This window comes from Chelmon rostratus, chromosome 15 (genome assembly GCF_017976325.1).
Source record: "Chelmon rostratus isolate fCheRos1 chromosome 15, fCheRos1.pri, whole genome shotgun sequence".
Lineage (NCBI taxonomy): Eukaryota > Metazoa > Chordata > Actinopteri > Chaetodontiformes > Chaetodontidae > Chelmon > Chelmon rostratus.
Window position 1 is genome coordinate 16,709,129 of NC_055672.1, and position 19,889 is coordinate 16,729,017.

Consider the following 19,889-nt stretch of genomic DNA (forward strand, 5'->3'; position numbering starts at 1 on the left):
ATGTGTGTATGTGTGGTTCTCAAATGTTGCTATTCAAAATAACCCATGTTCCTATTTGCGTTTCATTTTTAAGTGATTTTTGAACGATTCATAACACTTTGTAAGAGTTTGGGTTTGTGGAGATATGGTCCATGTTGGGATTGAACCGGCGACCTTTGGAACCAGAGTCCCCCTACTGTACGCCAGCAAAAATTCACGTTTGGACGTATTTCTCAAACTATCACCATAAAAACTCACTCCTATAACTTCCGGCGGGCAACAGAGTCGATAATCACTGTCATTTCACTTCATTTCCTCCTTTTTTCTCTCTTTTTCTTCCTTTTCCTCCTTCCCCCTTCTTCCCCCCTCCTTCCCCCTTCTTCCCCTTCTTTCCGCTTCTTCCCCCGGCCATACAGACTATTGTTCCCCAGCTTTAGCGCAGTTGGGAGAGCGTTAGACTGAAGATCTAAAGGTCCCTGGTTCGATCCCGGGTTTCGGCATTTAGACCTCTCCCTCCCACCGCTTGTTACTTATTCACACATGAATATCTCCGTAAATCCTCTATAAAACCTTCCTCTCAAGTCTTCTCACCCCTAATCTGTATCTATACATGCAAAAGCGCAGTGATTCCTAACACGTCGTCGGTCATCAGGTGGAAACCTTCCTTCAACGGTGTTTCGCCTACTCAGTCCCACGACACCTCCAGGAGGCTTGGCAACGAACTCCGGCGTCCCAGAGTCACCCCCCCTAGTGCCAGTTCACACTGCTCCTGAACAATCCAAACAGCACTGCCACTTTCAACTGACCCAGGCCTGTTTAGGAGATGCTCCAGGTAGTGGCCAGTACCGATGCTACCATTTAGCTAATGCTAACTGCTAACTGCTAAGAAGAACAGAAGAAGACAATACAGTACCAATGCTACCATTTAGCTAATGCTAATGCTAAATGCTAAGAAAAACAGAAGAAGACAATACAGCTAGATTCACCTATGATGTTAATGTTAACTGCTAGATGCCAATGCTAAGATACTATCATACTACCACTGCTTTAGCTATTGTTAACTGCTACAACGCTACCACAGGCCTAGATGCCACATGTAACTGCCAAGTGCCGCACTAACATCATCCATCACATGTGTACTGGAACCACCTTCAACTCATTTGATTTACAAACCTCAACCCAAAATCTGTGGCCCGTACGGGGATCGAACCCGCGACCTTGGCGTTATTAGCACCACGCTCTGACCAACTGAGCTAACCGGCCCAAATATTGCCCTTTTATATTTGAAATTCAAGCAAAAAAGCATAACGTGTGTACGTGACAAAGTTTTGTTGACTTTACTTTCAGGAGGTGGGGGAGGAAAGTCTTCCACGTCCATGCTTGCAGCTCTTCTCCTGCAGAAGCTCTTCCGTTAGCAGCACGAAGGGGATCAGCTACGCCGACACACATTCCTACAGTGAAAAAACAAACGTCATAAAATGGCAAATGGCGGGTTTATACAAACAGTATTTCCAAATGAATTAAGCACTGAAGAATGTTTCCATACACCATAAGTTCGACACTCAGCATATTTCAGCCTATCAGTCCCTGAATAGACAACCACCCTTGTTATTCCATGTTACTCTATGCTTTGTCAGCAGAGGAGCATGGCTGTGTTGTGGTCACGGTCTGGTACCGTTTGTACCAGCTGGTTTTATGATTGTTTCACCAATGGTGTGTGGCTTGCCCTGCTTTGCAATCAAGTAAGCAACTACGTACAATGCTGCGGGGATTGGTTTGTTAATGGGTACAAATCCAAGAGCGGGCAGAGTGGCCTTTTCATCAAATCTGGCTCTCTTCACTTGAATTCAGCAAGCGTTGTGTTCTTGTATTCTCCATCTCCATGCAGCTTCAAGAAGGGAGGGTGGGAGGAAACACATTAAGACTGTCCTCCCACCCCTCCCTGGACCCCTTCCAGTTTGCTTATCGGCCCAACCAACCAACAGCTCATCACAAAACTGGACCAGCTGGGATTAAACACCTCTCTGTGCAACTGGCTGCTGGACCTGCTGACTGGGAGACCTCAGGCAGTTCGGGTCGGCAGAAACACATCCAGCACCACCACGCTGAACACGGGGGCCCCCCAAGGATGTGTGCTGAGCCCCCTCCTCTTCACTCTGCTGACCCACGACTGCACACCGTCCCACAGCTCCAATCTCCTCGTCAAGTTCGCCGATGACACAACTGTAGTGGGTTTCATCAGCAACGACGACAAGGCGGACTACAGGAGCGAGGTGAGCCGCCTGGCCTTGTGGGGTGAACACAACAATCTCTCTCTGAATGTGGAGAAGACGAAGGAGATTGTTGTGGACTTCAGGAGAAGACGCCCCCAATATGCCCCCCTTACCATCAATGGTGCTACGGTGGAGAGGGTAAGCAGCACCAAATTCCTGGGTGTGCACGTCACTGAGGACTTCTCCTGGACCACCAACACCACATCGCTGGCCAAGAAAGCGAACCAGCGCCTCTACTTCCTCCGCAAACTGAGGAAAGCAAGAGCCCCGACCCCCATCATGCACACCTTCTACAGAGGCACCATCGAGAGCGTCCTGACCAGCAGCATCACCGTGTGGTATGGCGCCTGCAGGAAGAACCTCCAGCGCATCGTGAGAGCAGCTGAGAAGATCGTCGGTGCTTCTCTTCCCTCCCTCCACGACCTCTACCACCCGTCACACAGCCTCTTCAGCCTGCTGCCATCAGGGAGGAGACTGCAGAGTCTGCGGGCCAAGACCAGCAGACTGCGGGACAGCTTCGTCCACCAGGCTGTCAGGATGCTGAACTCTCTCCCTGCCCTCCCCCTCCTCCACACAAACACTCAACCTGGACTATAACCCCCCCCCCCCCACCACCACCACACACACACACCCTGGACTCTAAAATGCCCCCCTACCACACACACACCCTGGACTCTGAAATGCCCCCACCACACACACACACACACACACACACACACACACGTATACACCCTGGACTCTACAAACTCTCACTGATGTGAACTCCTCCCCTCCGGAAAACAACACACAGTCACTTTATTCACCACCAGTTGTTAAGCTAATTCTTTTTGCACTACCGTTTACATTTGCACTATTACATTCTCAATGTTTCATTGTTTAGATACAGTTTTTACTTAGTTTGTACAGTTTTTATTTAGATTGTTCAGTTTTTATTTATCTCTTTTTTAATATATGTCCTGTCACAAAAGGTTGAAGAGTAACGCAATTTCGATTCTCTGTTTGTCCTGTACATACTGCAGAATTGACAATAAAGCTGACTTTGACTTTGACTTTAGTTTTGCCAGTGCGAGACTAGAGTTGCTCAACTTGACATTGCAAATCATGCAGATAGGATGCTGACTCCCATCACGTTCCGTGATACATGTGAATCCATGTTGTACATATTTGTCCGACCACTTTCTTTTTTGATCGACATAGTTAGTATGGATTAAAATATTAAGAAGAACGTATTACCACGACAGTCACACGTTGACTACTGAGCGCACTGAATTCCTCACAGCACTGACTGGCCAAACAATGTACCGTGATTATCTGCAGCCAGTGATGGCCAAGCAGGGCGTATCATCACGAATTGACACGATGAGTCGGGTGTGTCTTGACCTCCGCAGCAGAGGCTCTGTCGAACCCCCGAGACCGACTCACTGAACCCCTAGGGTTCGATCGAACCCAGGTTAAGAACCACTGGTCTAAAGGCTCATATCTCGACTGTGCTCCGAAAAAAAAAAAAAAAAATTATTAACTATCGTAGCCGAAATAGCTCTACCCGGGGACCGACAGACTGGCTCCCCTCCTCCAATCGCCTCTCCCCGTTTCCATCTTTCGCGGGCCAATCGCGCCTCGCCATTTCCATCTTTCGCCGGACGGCCAATCGCGGCTCGCCATTTCCATCTTTTCCCCCGGCCAATCGCGGGCCCTCATTTCCATCTTTCGGCCGGCGGCCAATCGCGGCGCCTCATTTCCATCTTTTCCCCCGGCCAATCGCGGCTCGCCATTTCCATCTTTCGGCCGACGGCCAATCGCGGCGCCTCATTTCCATCTTTTCCCCCGGCCAATCGCGGCTCGCCATTTCCATCTTTCCCCGAGGCCAATCCCTGCCGGCTTCCGGCCAGTACGAAAATAAACCCGGCAACGGGAGCCGGCCGCGGTGTTTACGGCTGAAGCCGCTTCAAGTGTCCCGGTCCGCTTCTGCCGCTCTCAGGTTTCATCCGCCGACATAATGAGGTGAGCTTCTGCTGCTGGCGAACTTATTTTACGCTTATTTGGTTTTGACGACGAGCTAGCTAGCTTCTTTACGCTGTTACGCTATATGACGAGCGCTATATCGGCATTAATGCCGTTGCATAACGTTACTGTCTTGGTGCACGTCGGTGCAGAGAGAGTCGCTGTTAATTACTGTCCTGGTCTGTGTAGATTCAGATAAAATCACATAGAGCGACGCATAATTATAACCCTCATATTAGCGTGCGATTTCAGTCAAGTTAAATTTAGACTTTATGCTGGTTTTCCTCAAAGAACAATACATAAACTTAACGTTTTATTAGCCTCAATGTTCTTACAGTAACGTTATAATGTTAGAGCATGTTCTCTTGCAGTTCTTCTTAATATCATTATTGTGCTTATGATGATGATGATGATGATTATTATTATCATCCTGGAAATAGTGACACAATGAATGTCTTTTAAATGACCAAACACAACAAATTAACCTACAGTTATTGATCACGTGGTTACCATCTGAAGGCAACAGCCTGAATCTCCAGCTGTGGCTCCGGAGGGCCTCCATAGATGAACCAGGACTGTTAGGCTGCATCCCTGGTAGTGAAGCCCCCCTCACTGCTTTCAGCCACTCAGGGGACCCTTTTCACTGTGTCAACATCTACAGCGTCAGGGTGCTCGGGAGGAAGCGGGGCCTCTTTTCAGCCGCCTGCTGTTTACTCTGGTCAGTTATCATGATGAGGTTATTTTTCTTATCCAGAAATACAATAATCTGATGCTGTGAGAAGTTACACTCTGACAGATGTGTTATTTGTCTGTCTGTGATATTGTGTGTTTTTGATTTTGCTGTACTCTTATATTTATCAGGGTGTAGATGAGCGCAGTGTCCCAGGGATGGACCGAGTGGACAGCCTGGCAGAGTATTTGCTGGGGCTGAGGACTCAAACTGGACAAACACTGAGCAACCAGCAGGCCACCACCATCAAAGCCCTGTGGCAGAACCTTCTGCGTATGCCACCAGCAGCGAGTGGCATACACTGCATGGCACTGCGTGTGTCTGACAACAGGACACTTCAGGTGTTGTAAAAAAGAATTTAAACCAGGTGTGGAGAGCATGACATGTTGTGTCTGAGCATCAACAGGATCCCCTGCCAAGTGGCCAGACTGTTGTCGTCTCGTAGAGTCCAACTTTGTCAGACTCTGTAACATTAAGAGCCCTAGAAAACAGGCAGTTAACCTCTGACAAGATGGACTCAGATTCTCAGAGACTACAGCAAGATCAGGCAGCTGGTCCTGGGTAATGGTACGGTCATGCACAACACTACTCTGCAGTTGTTTGATGTGAATCAGACGGTGGCACAACAAGCGACTGACGAGGCAAAAATGTAGTATTCTGCTGCAGGGAGTCAACCTGCCTGCTGCCTCTATTCCTGCTGCTCCTGTCCCTCTCCCACCTGTACAGCCATGCCCCATAGCCTGCTTCTTCTATCAGCCCATTGCTGTAATAATTTAATTATCATCCCATGTAACAGGTCTGGTATTTCAGGAAAGTCAGCATTACAGAAATAACATACTGTATATACTGACAAATATTGTGTGTTCCTGGCAAAGTCTGTCGATATTGTGTTTTAGTATATGCAGTATATATATTGTAGAGCAGTGTTTTCTAGCTTTAATTATTATACTTTGTATTCAGTTTATTTATACATTTTCTTTCATTAATTTCTTTGTGTGTGTGTGTGTGTGTGTTATGGTTACAATTGTGTGCATGAGAGAGAATTAAGGTGTATATTTTCTAATAAAATGTATATTTCTACAGCAGGACTAATAAATCATTTCTACTAAACATATCTGTAAAAACAGGAGTCAGGTAAAGTTTAGCTTTTTGCAAACTCAAGCAGACAATGAAATAACAAGAAAGGAACCAAAAAGTAGTTCCACATTGTACAGTCAGCTAGACAAGGCAGCTGCATTGTTGCAGTGCTTTATTCCATTAGTTGTTAATTAGATTGTATCCTTAAATTGCATCTATTTCTAAAGAAAACGCACAAAGTTACATGTGTGTATGTGTGGTTCTCAAATGTTGCTATTCAAAATAACCCATGTTCCTATTTGCGTTTCATTTTTAAGTGATTTTTGAACGATTCATAACACTTTGTAAGAGTTTGGGTTTGTGGAGATATGGTCCATGTTGGGATTGAACCGGCGACCTTTGGAACCAGAGTCCCCCTACTGTACGCCAGCAAAAATTCACGTTTGGACGTATTTCTCAAACTATCACCATAAAAACTCACTCCTATAACTTCCGGCGGGCAACAGAGTCGATAATCACTGTCATTTCACTTCATTTCCTCCTTTTTTCTCTCTTTTTCTTCCTTTTCCTCCTTCCCCCTTCTTCCCCCCTCCTTCCCCCTTCTTCCCCTTCTTTCCGCTTCTTCCCCCGGCCATACAGACTATTGTTCCCCAGCTTTAGCTCAGTTGGGAGAGCGTTAGACTGAAGATCTAAAGGTCCCTGGTTCGATCCCGGGTTTCGGCATTTTGACCTCGCCCTCCCACCGCCAGTTACTTATTCACACATGAATATCTCCGTAAATCCTCTATAAAGCCTTCCTCTCACTTCTAAGCTGCACCTTTGCCTTCTGACACATATCAATAGCTGTAATGCTTTTCTAACATTTCCAACATTCTTTCTGCTGGACTCAGTCAACTTAAGCACCCATGTCGCCATTTGACGTTTAGCTGATAAGGTTGTTCTTTACGCAAACTTAACATGAAAAGAACCACCTTCATTGTTGCAACATGCTGTGTTCAGCCTCCAGGCTTGAGCAGCCCACTGAAAGTGACCAAGTGAATCTCAACCCAATAACTTTAAAGCCCCTCACAGCAATGTACACAGCCCTAAATCACCAGGACGATCCCCTCAGGATTTAATGGGTAGTTGTTCCACTCTGTAGTCAGAGTGGGAGGGAATGGTCTGTGTGGTCATGGTATCGCTGTTGTTACAGACAATGCACGAAATATGGATGTAGCAGTGAGAGACGCCAGATTGTCCCCACAAATTTAGTGTTTTGCACACACTTTCTCAAAAATCTCACTTCACAAGCGGGTTTGAACGTAGGCTGCGCCTGCCGTCTTCTTGGTCGTGTGAGGCATGTAGCAGCGTTTTTACACCACAGTTCAACAACTACTGCTGAGCTGACTACCAAACAGGGACTGGTAAAACTGCCAGTTCATAAACTGATCATGGTCGTGGATGCCTGATGGAACAGCTCTTTTAAATATTTTACAAAAGGACTGCTACTGATTGCTGCAATGTTTTTGTTTTGAAATTGTCCAAGGTACAATCACTCATTGCCAAACATAATTCATGCCAATTTCTTGGACATGCTTAGGTCATAGCTGGCTACTTTTATTTTATTTTATTTTATGAAAGAAGGAAATCAGAAGCACTTCAATTTAAAAGGAAAAACACATTTGTTCTTAATAAAGGTGCTGTACACACTGATTCATCATTAAAGCCCATCGCAATAAATATCGAATCATGGACATTTTATCAAGGTAATATTGGACCGTGAGATTTTGGTATTGTTACATCCCTAGTCAACAGGTTGCAATCCGCTCTAGCATGGCCCTTGCAACAAAGCAAGTGACTGGCCAGCTGGAGACAAAGCATTTCTCTGGCCTGTGTCTATCCCCGGAGGCTGTGTGATTTGTGTGTATATGTGTGTGCTGCTGCTGTTGCTGCAGTATTCAGCCTAATACTGAGGCTGAATACTCACCCTCCTTGCTCCCTCGTTTCTCTGCCCACACACTCTATGATGTCCTACAGAAGCTAGCAGGTGATACGACTGATCTAACACTGTAATCTGCCTGTAAATAAAACTACCTAACACATATGCGACGAGAAACACTGTCAACATAAATTTGCCTGGATTTTAGCACAATAGCATCTCAAAATCCCCTCGAAGCTCTCTGTAAATTGTGTAGAATTTTAATCTAAGGCTGCAAATAACGATTCATTTCAGTTTTGATTAATCTGCCAACCATTTTATCATTTAACTGATTAAAATATAAATAATCCAGAAACCAGTGAAAAATGTCTGTCACGACTTCTGCAAGTCCAACATCATGTCTTCATATTTCTAGCTTTGTTTGCCTCCCCAATCTATTCCTTCATATTGCCATTTATTGGTGGAGTGTGTCGTTGAATACAACATACTGTACTGGAACCACTCATTTGGTTTTACAAACCTCAACCCAAAAACTGTGGCCCGTACGGGGATCGAACCCGCGACCTTGGCGTTATTAGCACCACGCTCTAACCAACTGAGCTAACCGGCCCACATAGTTTATAATCACACCTTCTTTTGTTTCTGTTGTAGTCCCTCCACCCCTGGATTACAGGGAATATGCTTCAATATACCCGCAGGGCTGCAGTACTTTTATTTGATGTCAGAGGTGTGATCTATTGGACATGTGGGGTGCAACAAGATCTGAGGCCATGTTTCTAAACCAAACATGGTCAATGCTAGACTACCACAATGTCTCATTAAAGCATGGTGTCCACATTACAGTATGTAGTATAATCATTACGATGCATCACACAACATTGTAGGATCCAATTAAACACCTCCTGAGATCAATACTATAAAAGCAGCATTATGTTACAACTATAATGCTTATATTTTAAATTGGCCTCAACTTGAAGGCAGATTCTATCTTCAGTAAACGAGACAAAATACTGACAAGGACCTCCTGGCTTGGGAATCGTTGTACAAACTGAAAGACTGGGGCTGTAAAATATCTGAAACCTAATGACCATCTGGAAACACGAGCAATTTGTGAGCAATTTTATACATCCACCTGCTGGAGAGCAGTGGGGTGGTGGGTGGACAGTGAATCCATAAAGGCCTTTCTAAAAATGAATGGCATGCTCCTCTGCTTAACCACTGTGTTCTCTGACACCACAAGCATAGTCATGGTAAACAGACATTTCTGTGAGCCACCAATGGCAAAGTGGAGTTACTATCTCGTCACAATTACTTTAGCAATTAGCAAGTCCTGGCATCTCTCCACTGAACTACATCTGTGTACACAGACTTTTACAACAACAGGAGAGGATATTGCAGTTGGCTGTACTCCATGTTTTCATGGCGATGACACAAGGATTGATAAGATACTTAAATACTGTCTCCCTAAGCATCTACGTAACAGGGATGGCAAACAGCATTAGCACTGATTGCTGACATCCCTTTCCTTAAAACACCAGTAGTTTTGTTCCAAAGGTGTCTGAAAACATTCAATATGAAAGAAAGCAGCGTTGGTACAACAACAAATTCCTGGTGGAGATTTCTGTGCACATGCATTTGTGTGTGAGTGTGTGACCCCCTGAATGTTTCATCTGACTCGTGCACTGACCAAGTGAACTGGACATCCATGAGACCAGACAATACAAATAAAGATCAAAGTACTCATAAGTATTAAAATCATTTTTTGAGGCTTAGCTAAGCTTAATAGTTTCCTGAAACCACTTTTCAAACTATTAACTCTTTTGCAATGTGGAAAGACAACTATTAGAAGAAACCGTAGAATTAAACCATGGTTTTTCTACCTGTTTCACATGGATCTTCCAGTTGACTGAAGCTGTGCACTGCTTTCACTGAGGAATGCTATGCCTGACTACTTGAATTTGTAGTTGGCTGACTGCTGCAGCTCATTGCCACTTGTTAATAATTTTAGGTGAGTGTTAAAGTTTACCGGGATTTTTATATTAACAATGCTTTTGGTATAAATTAAGTAATGGTTATTATCAGTTATCTTTTTAAACCAGCCTTATAAAGGCAAAAGGCTATCTTGCACCTGCGACTGCATCCTTGCAGAGGTGCGGGGGGGCTCAGAAAACTGTGAGGCTGTGCTCCACACTGAGACATCTATCAAAACGTTGCATGAGAGGCAACGCCTGAGGAAATACATATGTTAGGATCCTGTTCAGTTGATACGTTCAACGTTTAGCTGAGACCACTCAAGTTCCTGAAACAGTTCATTTCGGGATTAGGACGCATTAATGAACGTGAATGCGTGGAGAAAAGCAGTGACAGTGTTTCCTGTAGCAGATAGTTGACAATGAAGGCAACTTGGCAAAGTTAGCTGAGGCGCCACGTTATAGCCATCTCCCAATTCACAACTTTATACAACAAAAATACATTAAGTCTCTATAACACACAAGAGACACACTTTGCAGGGCTTTTCATCAAATATTTGGCCTAACGTTGCGTACTGCTAACATGAACTTAACTTGCAAAACAGGTATGTTAAGGATGCTTAAAACTGCGCCAGAAAAAAAATGTCCTCGACTCACCATTTTTAAGACGTTTTCTTCCAGAAGAATTGCTTTATCCCGTCTTCGTAACACCGCGCAAGTGCTAAAACGAATGCATTTCTGGCTTCAACACACTTAAAACACATTGAAACATATCCAGTTGTCTCTCAGCGTCCTTCTGTTAGCTTCACTGGCCTCATTACAAGGTAACTGCGTCCATTAAACCCCTTTGCCTCCACTAAATACCTGAATGTCCGATGAGTCGACGTGGGCAAGCTGTGATTGGCTGTACGGAGCGTCAATCAATCTTCTGCGGCAGGATCGGCTAACCTCGCGGACAGGAGTTCCAAACTGCCCACGTGACATGTAAGGTGGCTCCCTCCGAAACAGCTGTCTGCAGATGATGATGGTCCTTCAATTCAAGACTGAACAGCAATTTCAACAAATTCAAGGACTTCTGCCCCGCATCCACACTCCAAACATTTCACTAAATTGTAACATATGCATTTTTTTTGTTTAAAATGTTGATCCTCTATGGCAAAAAAATCAGCTTTCCTCCTGACTCTGCACACAAACGCAATGTTTTCATATCATAACTTAAAGATGCGATTTGACTATGAAATTCATTTGAAATAGATTTTTAAAACCGTTTTGTTAAATCCTTTGAGGACAATGAAATTTGGACTGGATGAATCAAACTCATGAATGTCTGATCAAAAGGGAAAAAAACAGAGACAAACTGATGAGATAATTATTCCCACTCTGCCACCTACAGGCAGATGCTCTATTGCACAGCCTTTATAAACTCAAAGTCTGAGTAAAGCTCACACAATATTATATGTGTGAAAACATTTTATTGCGTAACTCAAATTAATGCATTTCCAACACAAACAGGATGTTGAACAGTTGGTAGAATCTACAGGGAATCATCCACCAACCCCACAACTTTAATTCTATGCTGTCATAACAAATGCAAAGCAAAGTGAAAACAGTCTAATATTAGCATTTTTTAGTGATGATATATCAACATCAGATGTAGTCAGAGGACAAAGACTTATTCTTGTTTAAAAATAACCCGCTGACAATACTTTTGAAATGTACTCAACACATTTCCTTTAAACTTATTTGTGTTGATTCAGCCACTGAGGATGCACAGTGTACACAAAAGTAGGTGACTTATTGGGGTTAAGCTAATGAGTAAAACCCAGCACATTTCTTCTTCCACATTTCAGATTTGAGGGGGTTCTGGATTTGACTCAGTAAACTAATACAGATAACTCAGTGAATCAGCTTCTTGTGAGAAATAGCAGGTGAAAACATGTCTTCAACTGTTCAGTAACCACCTCTGAGTTGACCCTCAGGCCAAATTCAAGGTGTTTAACAATTTTACAAACAAAAAAAATTAACATAGATTAATACTAATGGTAAAAATGCAATTTCTACAATTCTTATTAGACATGACATGAGATACAGCCACCACAAACTGTATGTGAAAGGATGTGAGAGTGTGCAGCAAATGACAAGAATACAAAAACGTATGTTAGACATACTGTTTGACAATGGACATACCAAACACACAAAGCCAATATTTCCAGTAGAATGAGGCCATTAGCAGAAATAATACTTTATTAAAACTGACTCTTAATACCAAAAAATCATCATGATTAAAATGTTGCTTGGTTATTCTCTTATCAACACTGCTTCAGTTTTGCCACATTACATCTCCATGTTTAGACAAAGGGACCTTTGTGTGGAGGACCAGGCCCGAGCTTTCGTCCACCAACAAAGAAGATTCTGTTAAAAAGGCATTTTCTTTCACGACCACAGTAAACATTTCCCTCTCTACTTATAGAGGAGATTCACAGCCCCAAACCACCAATGTGACTTATGAATGGACAGATCTAATTGTCCACTTAGTGATCAGATAACTCTGATGGCTCACCTATAGAGCCCCATTCTTAAACTTAAACCAATTTACCTGCCCACACTACCCAATCAGTGCTGAATAATGTTGTCTATGTCTGTTGACAAAGCACCAATGGGTCCCTGTATGACAAAGACTACTGGGTGGTTTTACAACTCATGTTGTATCAACAAGCACACAACGTGTTCAAATACTTCTTTATTCCTGAAAGATCAACTGGACTATCTATAGAACAGACCAGAAGCAGCTGTGGGTAGATGAAAATATATATAGTGCAATTCCTCCTCAAAATTTACAATATGTAAATCTTTAAAATACTGTCGATGTACAGTGTTCTTTTACATTGTTTCTTTTAACTTAATACGTCCAATAAAATAACTCAATAAACTGATTTTTCCTGATAAACAAGATGATAAAAAACGTATGTTTGTTCCTCTGTATGGCTCGTTTAAGAAGTGCCGTGTCATGTATTTCTCTATTGTGAATAAATAATCCATCATATGAATGGTGAAGTGGATATTTCACGCAGTGGCCTGAAGGTGAAGGTAACAAGCAGGGCCTCGTTTCCACTGCCCTACACAATGACACCTACATATTAAAAGTCACACACACAGATGGAAAATTAATACTCCTTCCCAAAAACCAAAGCAACATGAACCTGCCTGAATATAAAGCCTGAGGGAAGACAATGGTGCAGACTTTATCAAGATAATACCAGATGGTCATGATTAACCTTTAAGGGCTTTTTTGAATAGCAAAGTTTACTTAAAGTATGTGTAAAAAAATGTTATGATAGAATGAATCTTGAAAACACCCACCTCACTATCATCACTCTCAAAGTGACTTCACACATCCCTTAAAAAAGAAATACCCCTCAGCTGGTGTGGGGTTTGACAGAAACCCCTGACTGACCCTGAGAGGCACCGTTTATGGGTGCCGGCTTGTTGCCAAAGTTCCAGTCCACCGGATTGAGCAGCTGCATGGTTTTCTTGTGAGTCCAGATGGGGTTGATGATAAACGTGAGCAGAGCGAGGCCAGTGAAGAACAGCACACGCTGGGGCAGGACCACATGGGCGTTGAGCTCTCCCCAGTGGCTCAAGCTTACCCACCACATGTAGTAGGTGAGCACCATGCGACAGTGGAACGTGTGGATCATCACCCACTGGTTGGCTCTCCAAAACAGGGTGCTCGCCCAGCCAGCCTGTCAGGGAGGAAGGAAGATGGACAGAGAAAATTATGCCAAGGATTGGGACACAAATGTCTTGCTTTTTATTTTACAGTAGCAACAAACATTCATATCTGGGTACCAAAGTCAAATCTGTGAGCAGGAGGAACAGAGAAAGTCTAGGTGCTGGCTCAATCTTTTTTTATAGAACTTCCTCTTTCTAAGTATGCAAACTTTATCTGTTGACAATCACAAGGTACACAGGGCCAATGAGGAACTGAAACTTAGTAAGACTTCCAGTAACTTGCACCGTGACAAAAATCTGTAAAAAAAACAAAAAAAACAACAAAAAAAAAACAAACAACAAAAAAAACGATGATCAACAAGCAGCATGAGATGCAACTAGAGCCCTTGAAAGTCTGCACATACCAAACAATAATCTGGTAATTGTAAGTGCTGCTCAGATGTGATGAAGAAAGGAAACTAGAGCTGCAACAATTAACCGATTCATTGTTTAGTCGTCAACTACTAAATTCGTCAAACAAGACATTTGAGGACACCATCTTGGGCTTTGGGAAACACTGATTGACATTTTAAAGACCAAACAACTAATCAAATTAATCGAGAAAACAATCAAGAGATTAATCCAGGATGAAAAGAAACATTAGTTGCAGCCCTAAAAGAAACCATGTGTGAGATATGTATAGAGCAAAGTGACAACAGGTAGTTTAAGTAAACACAAAGACACTCTAAGGTACCTTCAGCAACATCCAGGACATACAGGTGAATGGCGTGCTCATCTCCAGCAGCAGCGTCACCATCGGCAGAAAGTGGCCCAGGGAGTCCCACACCACCGCCCCTGCATAACTGGACAGGGCGAAGAAATGGTGCGTTGCCAGCGGCAGGTCAAATGAACGAAAGACCACACTGGAGGCGTGAAGTGCTATGTTCTCAAACACAAAGAAACCTGTGGCAGTGAGGACAGTAAACCACGACCAGTCCTCTTGTCCCCTCATTCTGTCTCTGGTTAACAGCGAGTCCTCAGTCAGGGCCCGCAGGCCGGCTACAGTACTCTGGATGCCAAACACCGCCCGAGTCGCTGCCAGGTTCCAGAAAACCTTCTCCTTAGCTAGCAGGGAGGTGTAGGTGTGGGACAGAGACACAGACAGGAGGTGGGACAGGAGGAATACTGCTGCATAGAAGGCAAAGCCCAGGACAATAAGCTGGAGGCGGTAGTCCCATGAGAAATACTCTGCACTGGGCTGGGGAAGAGGGCTGCTCTGCTGGTCTGGATCCATGGTGTCTGAGGGGGGGTACTGGAGGTCAGGCCGAGGGGAGGCTCAGCTGCAACAGGGGGTGGTAGAACATGGTGTGTGGACCACCATCATCCACTAAACACAAATCAAAAACAGACGTATCGCTGTAAACAAACGGCAGGTGTACCCAGGCTCCATTAAGGTGCACGTTCAACTCTGAAAATGTTCTGTTTACTTTAAAAACGACTTTTTTCAACTTGTGCAGCTTTAATAGACATTGAGTCTCAAACAGGTATGAGCGAACGTTTCCTGTAGTAATTCGGTAAAAACACCAAATGAAAAGCATCGTTTTATCCATTTCAGTCAAATTTTAAAGCCAGGTCCTTAACAAAAACATGGTGAGTCAGAGTCGGGTTTACTGTCACTGTGTTGTAAAGTTAGCATAAAAACAACCACGGCGACAAACGGCAGGGCCGACAAACAAGCGAGGTCTGAGGTAGCGAGTATTACTCCCCACAGACGAGCTAACATCTCTGTCATACATACCGTTCAGACATGTTTCCAGCGAACACAGTGTACCGATGCTGACAGCGCTCACTACAACAGGAAAATTCACATCATACGACTTCAATTTGGTCATATGACACTTCCAAACAGGAAGTTACGCCCACCTAAAATTTATGGACAGCCCATTGGTCAACGCCCGCTTATAGACCTCATCCTATTGGTTGATTCAGAGACTGTTGGACGTATGCTCAAAATGTGGTTTGGTTTCTTTGTCATTAAACCTTACATAACGTAGTTACAAATATATACACCATACACAAAACAAAGACCATATCCAAATTCAATACAAATGCAAAGTCCAGTTTGATTAGTAGACCTGCCTCATACATGTTAATGTAGCTGTTTTCTTTAATCTCTGTTATTACTATATCAATGTCTTGAACACATCACCCAGTGGTGGGGTGGTGACCTCGCCACAGGTCAGAAGCCATGCAACTTCTTGGATGAGTAGTAAAAAGTGTTCAAGAAATGAGAGTCAGCAGCTGCCTTTGATGAACTAAATGGTGTCATAATAATCACAGCTATACAGCTGATCAAATCTTTAAGTCAAATTCAATCTTTTTTTTCTGGTAATAAAGGAAGAAGGGTGTGCTGAGAAATCCAACTATAACATGTAATTGAACAACCCATGAATTCTTTTCTTTGTCCAACAGGGGGTGATCTCGCCTTGTATATTTGAGAACGTGTGAGTGAGGCAAGGGTTTAAGTTGATTTTATTTTAGGTTTTAATGGAAATGACCTAACCCTAGTTAATGAATTGCTGCTGAATGGCTGGTTTCAAAAAAAGGACATAATGACAACGAGAACAGATAAATTGCACCTTTTTATTTGCCTGGCAAAAACCTTGTAGGTTAAAAGACTGCATTAAGAAAAGCTTTTGGGAGGTTGCAAATTGCAGTGTGCAGACAGCCTCTCCTCCTACGAACTGCATCTTTATCATTCTTTGTACTACACAGTTTTGATGAGCTCATGCAATGCCCAGCAAAGCTCTGCCCATCTTAAACATGACAAGAGGACCAATCAGTCAGACTGACGGAAAATACCAGAGCGTAGAGTCTTTAAGACCAGGGATTAGGAAGTTTTGATCTTACAGTACAGTTCTGATTTAAAACCCATATATCCTGTAGAAGAGGAATGGAAATCTGCAATGAAATTTACATCGTCATGGTTGTTTGTCTGCAATACTAAATAAAGAAACTCTAGCAATAAAATCAGCACAGCTGCAGTGCATGAAACCTGCTGTTATTTTGTCATGGGCCTTAGTCTGACGAGCATGACAAAAGCATGCATGCTAAACCTGTCTGCTGTCATCATAAAAAAAATATTGTCAACTGTTCAGAACCAACTTTCTAACACAACACGTCTTGATCTGCACCAAATTTTCCACTCTGTGCTTGTAGTTGGCCATATTTTCACAAGTGTCTTCTGTAATAATTCCTCTTAGACAACCACTGTTGCAGATTTAAATCACTGTAGCGCGCCTTCATCTGAACAAAAAGTTTTTAAACAATATTGTGCTTGATTTGGAGGATCTGATTACTTTTATGACTTTAAGTGTTTTGCAAATTCACAGTCTAAGGTGAGTGACTTTTTCATTTCTTATATTAAATCATATTATATTCATGATATAAATGCCAAATCACCGGTGACTGTCCGGACTCACTCAACCAAGAACAGTGAAAGGTAAATGCACCATTTTCTTTGGCAGATGATTCAGAGCTACCGTTCATCTTTATCTCATTGCTATTTTGGTTAGCAGCCTGCATACAGATATAAAATGCATGAAATGTCAAGAACACTTTGATAAATTCATTGAGGTTTCCTCCTGTGAGCTAGAATACTACCACCAGGAATACTGCTGTTATTAGCACAAGAATGGAATAGCTGTATAATGTAGTTTGGAGTCGGACAATATGAAATTAAATCTCTTTTTTTTCTTTTCCATCAATTCATAACACTAATATTAATGTGCTGCTATAATTGGCACAGTGGTGAAAGTGCATTACTAAGTTTATGGTTTGACTTTTCAGAGTAAAGAGGCACCACACAGACAACATTTTCCAAACTTTTTCTCCAAAAATTTAATTGCAGAATTATTTACACTGGATGACCTCAGCAATGATCAAGCTACTCAAAGAGGCAAAATCTTTCAATAGCTCAGCTAGGAAAGAATGGAGGAAAATGCATATGTTGTTGCAAACTATTCAAATGATACAAAAATAACGCAATGATACGGTAACGCACTGAAATAACACACATTGAGAAATGTGATTGACTTAAATAAATACATATCAGTGGAACAGTGCCATAATTTTTAACAAAAAAAGCCTACATTCAGAATCAGTATTTCGCATGCCATCATATCAGCTTAAAAAAAAAAACATAACAAAGTAAAAATGACAACAAAACATGAGCAAATGCAGAAAATAGTTATGTTTCAGTGAAGCATATATTATATATTTATATATCTATATATATTTCTTTACAAATAATGAATATTTGGCATTATATTCATCCTCACTATAGATATGATATACAAGAGATGAAAATAGTTTTAGCTAAACAACTACCTTTTTCATTTGATCTAGTAATTATAGAGTGGTTTCACATTCCAAGTTCAAGGAAGTGTTGTATGAGCCTATCTCAGTGAGTCTGATGCTCTTTCCATGGCATGGTTACGAAAAAGTCCCCTTGAAATATTTCACATCATGGGCTCTAGAGTTAAAAGCAGATAGACAGTCGTATCAGAAGTGAGGCCACAAATGTTGAACTGAAATGACAGAAATATGTTGCTGGAGATGGGAAAAGGTGGGCGAGGCAGGAATGGTCTGCTCACATGGAGTTGACATGTGGCTGTGCAGAGGAATGACTTTACAGTATGCTGAATAGGTCAAAAAGATGGCACTTGTAGTTAATTGCTGCCCTCATGACATTTAATGTGACACTGGTGCATTTTTCTGCCCTTGGGGTTTGCACAAGGTTTTGTTGGCTGACTAGCTGTTTAAATTACAATATTTTTGAAGAGAATATTCGTCACCGTTGCTTTTGGACAAGTGAGGAATACTGCAATGCTCACAGTATGACACGCACACCACACAGGTGTGCGTCAACCAAAGCAATCCAACATAACACACCCACTGAAATACGTTTCAACAAGGAACCACGAGGTCACTGAAGGAGGCCTGTGCGTCGACAAGTGTTTTCATGGCTATTTGGGCAAAAGAAATGAGTGAAAAGGTTAAAAACAACTTTTCATAGAAGGCAAATCATTTTCCCTGTGAGACAAACTGACCCAGCCATTACAGCAGAGAGACTTCGTCCATAATTCAGAAAATGGCTCTGAGAGTCTTAGGAGTACCAAGATATTTTTTCCCCAAAAGGATATGGTTCGCAAACTAAATGTATGATTTCTGCAAGCCTGGTTCTTACCTCTAACTGTAGCTATAAATTTACTAAAGTCTGTGTCTCTCTATTGCGCAAATCCTTCTCAACATTTTCCACTCCCTCGTTACTTCTGAAACTCATTCCACTTCACTATATGAGACGGTTCGCTCATGGTTTGACTTGAAAAATGGTCTCATTGCAATTATGTGAATGCCTCTTGGAGGAGCTGGAGATATACTTTAAACTGAACCAAAGTGGTGGATGCACTTCATGTTTTTCACAGCCCAGATCGATTTGCATAAGAGAGAAACTCCTCTGTTGTTTTCAATGACAGCCTTCAGCGAAACTAGCCGAGTGCAGACTGATAGAAATACGTGTAGTGCTGATGCTTAAGTTCTACAGTATGGGCCACTATTCAGCAATACATTTATCAACACAAGCTTTGAAGGGCCTTGGAGGCTGTTTGCTTGATCTCACCAAGGACCCAAAATCTTACATAAGCTGCTTTGCTTAGTCAAAGGCAGGCTGAAAAATACCCAGCGCAGCGCCTAGCGATCCTCACAGAACAGCCTTCCAGCTACACAACAGCATACAACACCAGCAGTTTGGGGCTCAGTGCAGAGCTCTCGTCTCCTCTAAGCCAGCATATGTCAGGCCGAGTCTGTCTCTCTCCCCGTCTGCCTGCCACTGTGGCAACAGCAGGGGAATGACTCTGCTCTGCCAACTGCCTGGCATCACACACCCAAGCGCTTTCCAGAAACCCACTGTCATACTTTTAAAGGCCCCTGCCTCTGCAATAAAAAAAAAAAACAAACTGCAGAATTATTGATGGATGAGTTGAAGAAAAAAGTGTAATCTGACACTCAGCCGAGGGCAATTGAAAGCCCAATCTGTAACTGAGGTATGGCACTGCATGTTTGAAATGTCGACTTCAGTTACTCGGTGATTTGTTGGATTGAATTCTTAGCTCTCTGCAATTTATTGTCTGAGCTCTGACTGTAAGAATGTAGGACAACTAAACAATGTC

The 19,889-nt window shown here is 42.8% G+C and overlaps 1 protein-coding gene, 1 long non-coding RNA gene and 3 other non-coding genes across 5 annotated transcripts; 2 read left to right on the forward strand and 3 right to left on the reverse strand.

Annotated features, from left to right (window-relative positions):
• Nucleotides 1–1,168: 1,168 nt before the first annotated feature.
• On the reverse strand, nt 1,169–1,242 carry trnai-aau. The gene has a single exon. It is a non-coding gene; the product is annotated as a tRNA-Ile (tRNA).
• A 2,922-nt stretch (nt 1,243–4,164) lies between these two features.
• On the forward strand, nt 4,165–5,172 carry LOC121618884. Its single transcript, XR_006007451.1, has 3 exons — nt 4,165–4,253; nt 4,773–4,971; nt 5,115–5,172. It is a non-coding gene; the product is annotated as an uncharacterized LOC121618884 (long non-coding RNA).
• A 1,541-nt stretch (nt 5,173–6,713) lies between these two features.
• trnaf-gaa lies at nt 6,714–6,783 on the forward strand. Its single transcript has one exon. It is a non-coding gene; the product is annotated as a tRNA-Phe (tRNA).
• Nucleotides 6,784–8,514: 1,731 nt separating this feature from the next.
• trnai-aau lies at nt 8,515–8,588 on the reverse strand. Its single transcript has one exon. It is a non-coding gene; the product is annotated as a tRNA-Ile (tRNA).
• Nucleotides 8,589–11,413: 2,825 nt separating this feature from the next.
• On the reverse strand, nt 11,414–15,523 carry cln8 (CLN8 transmembrane ER and ERGIC protein). The gene is made up of 3 exons (XM_041954066.1): nt 15,458–15,523; nt 14,414–15,046; nt 11,414–13,691 (listed from the first exon to the last, which is right to left on the reverse strand). The coding sequence occupies exons 2-3, from the start codon at nt 14,951–14,953 to the stop codon at nt 13,365–13,367; spliced, it is 867 nt and encodes a 288-aa protein (XP_041810000.1). The 5' UTR covers nt 14,954–15,046; nt 15,458–15,523; the 3' UTR covers nt 11,414–13,364.
• Between the last annotated feature and the right edge of the window lie 4,366 nt (nt 15,524–19,889).

What these genes read in the sequence shown, in the direction of transcription:
- cln8 (XM_041954066.1), bottom strand. Translation starts at nt 14,953, where the DNA reads ATGGATCCAGACCAGCAGAGCAGCCCTCTTCCCCAGCCCAGTGCAGAG. An exon ending in TGTCCTGGATGTTGCTGAAG is followed by an intron (nt 13,692 to 14,413) that starts GTACCTTAGAGT and finishes CCTCCCTGACAG; the next exon opens with GCTGGCTGGGCGAGCACCCT.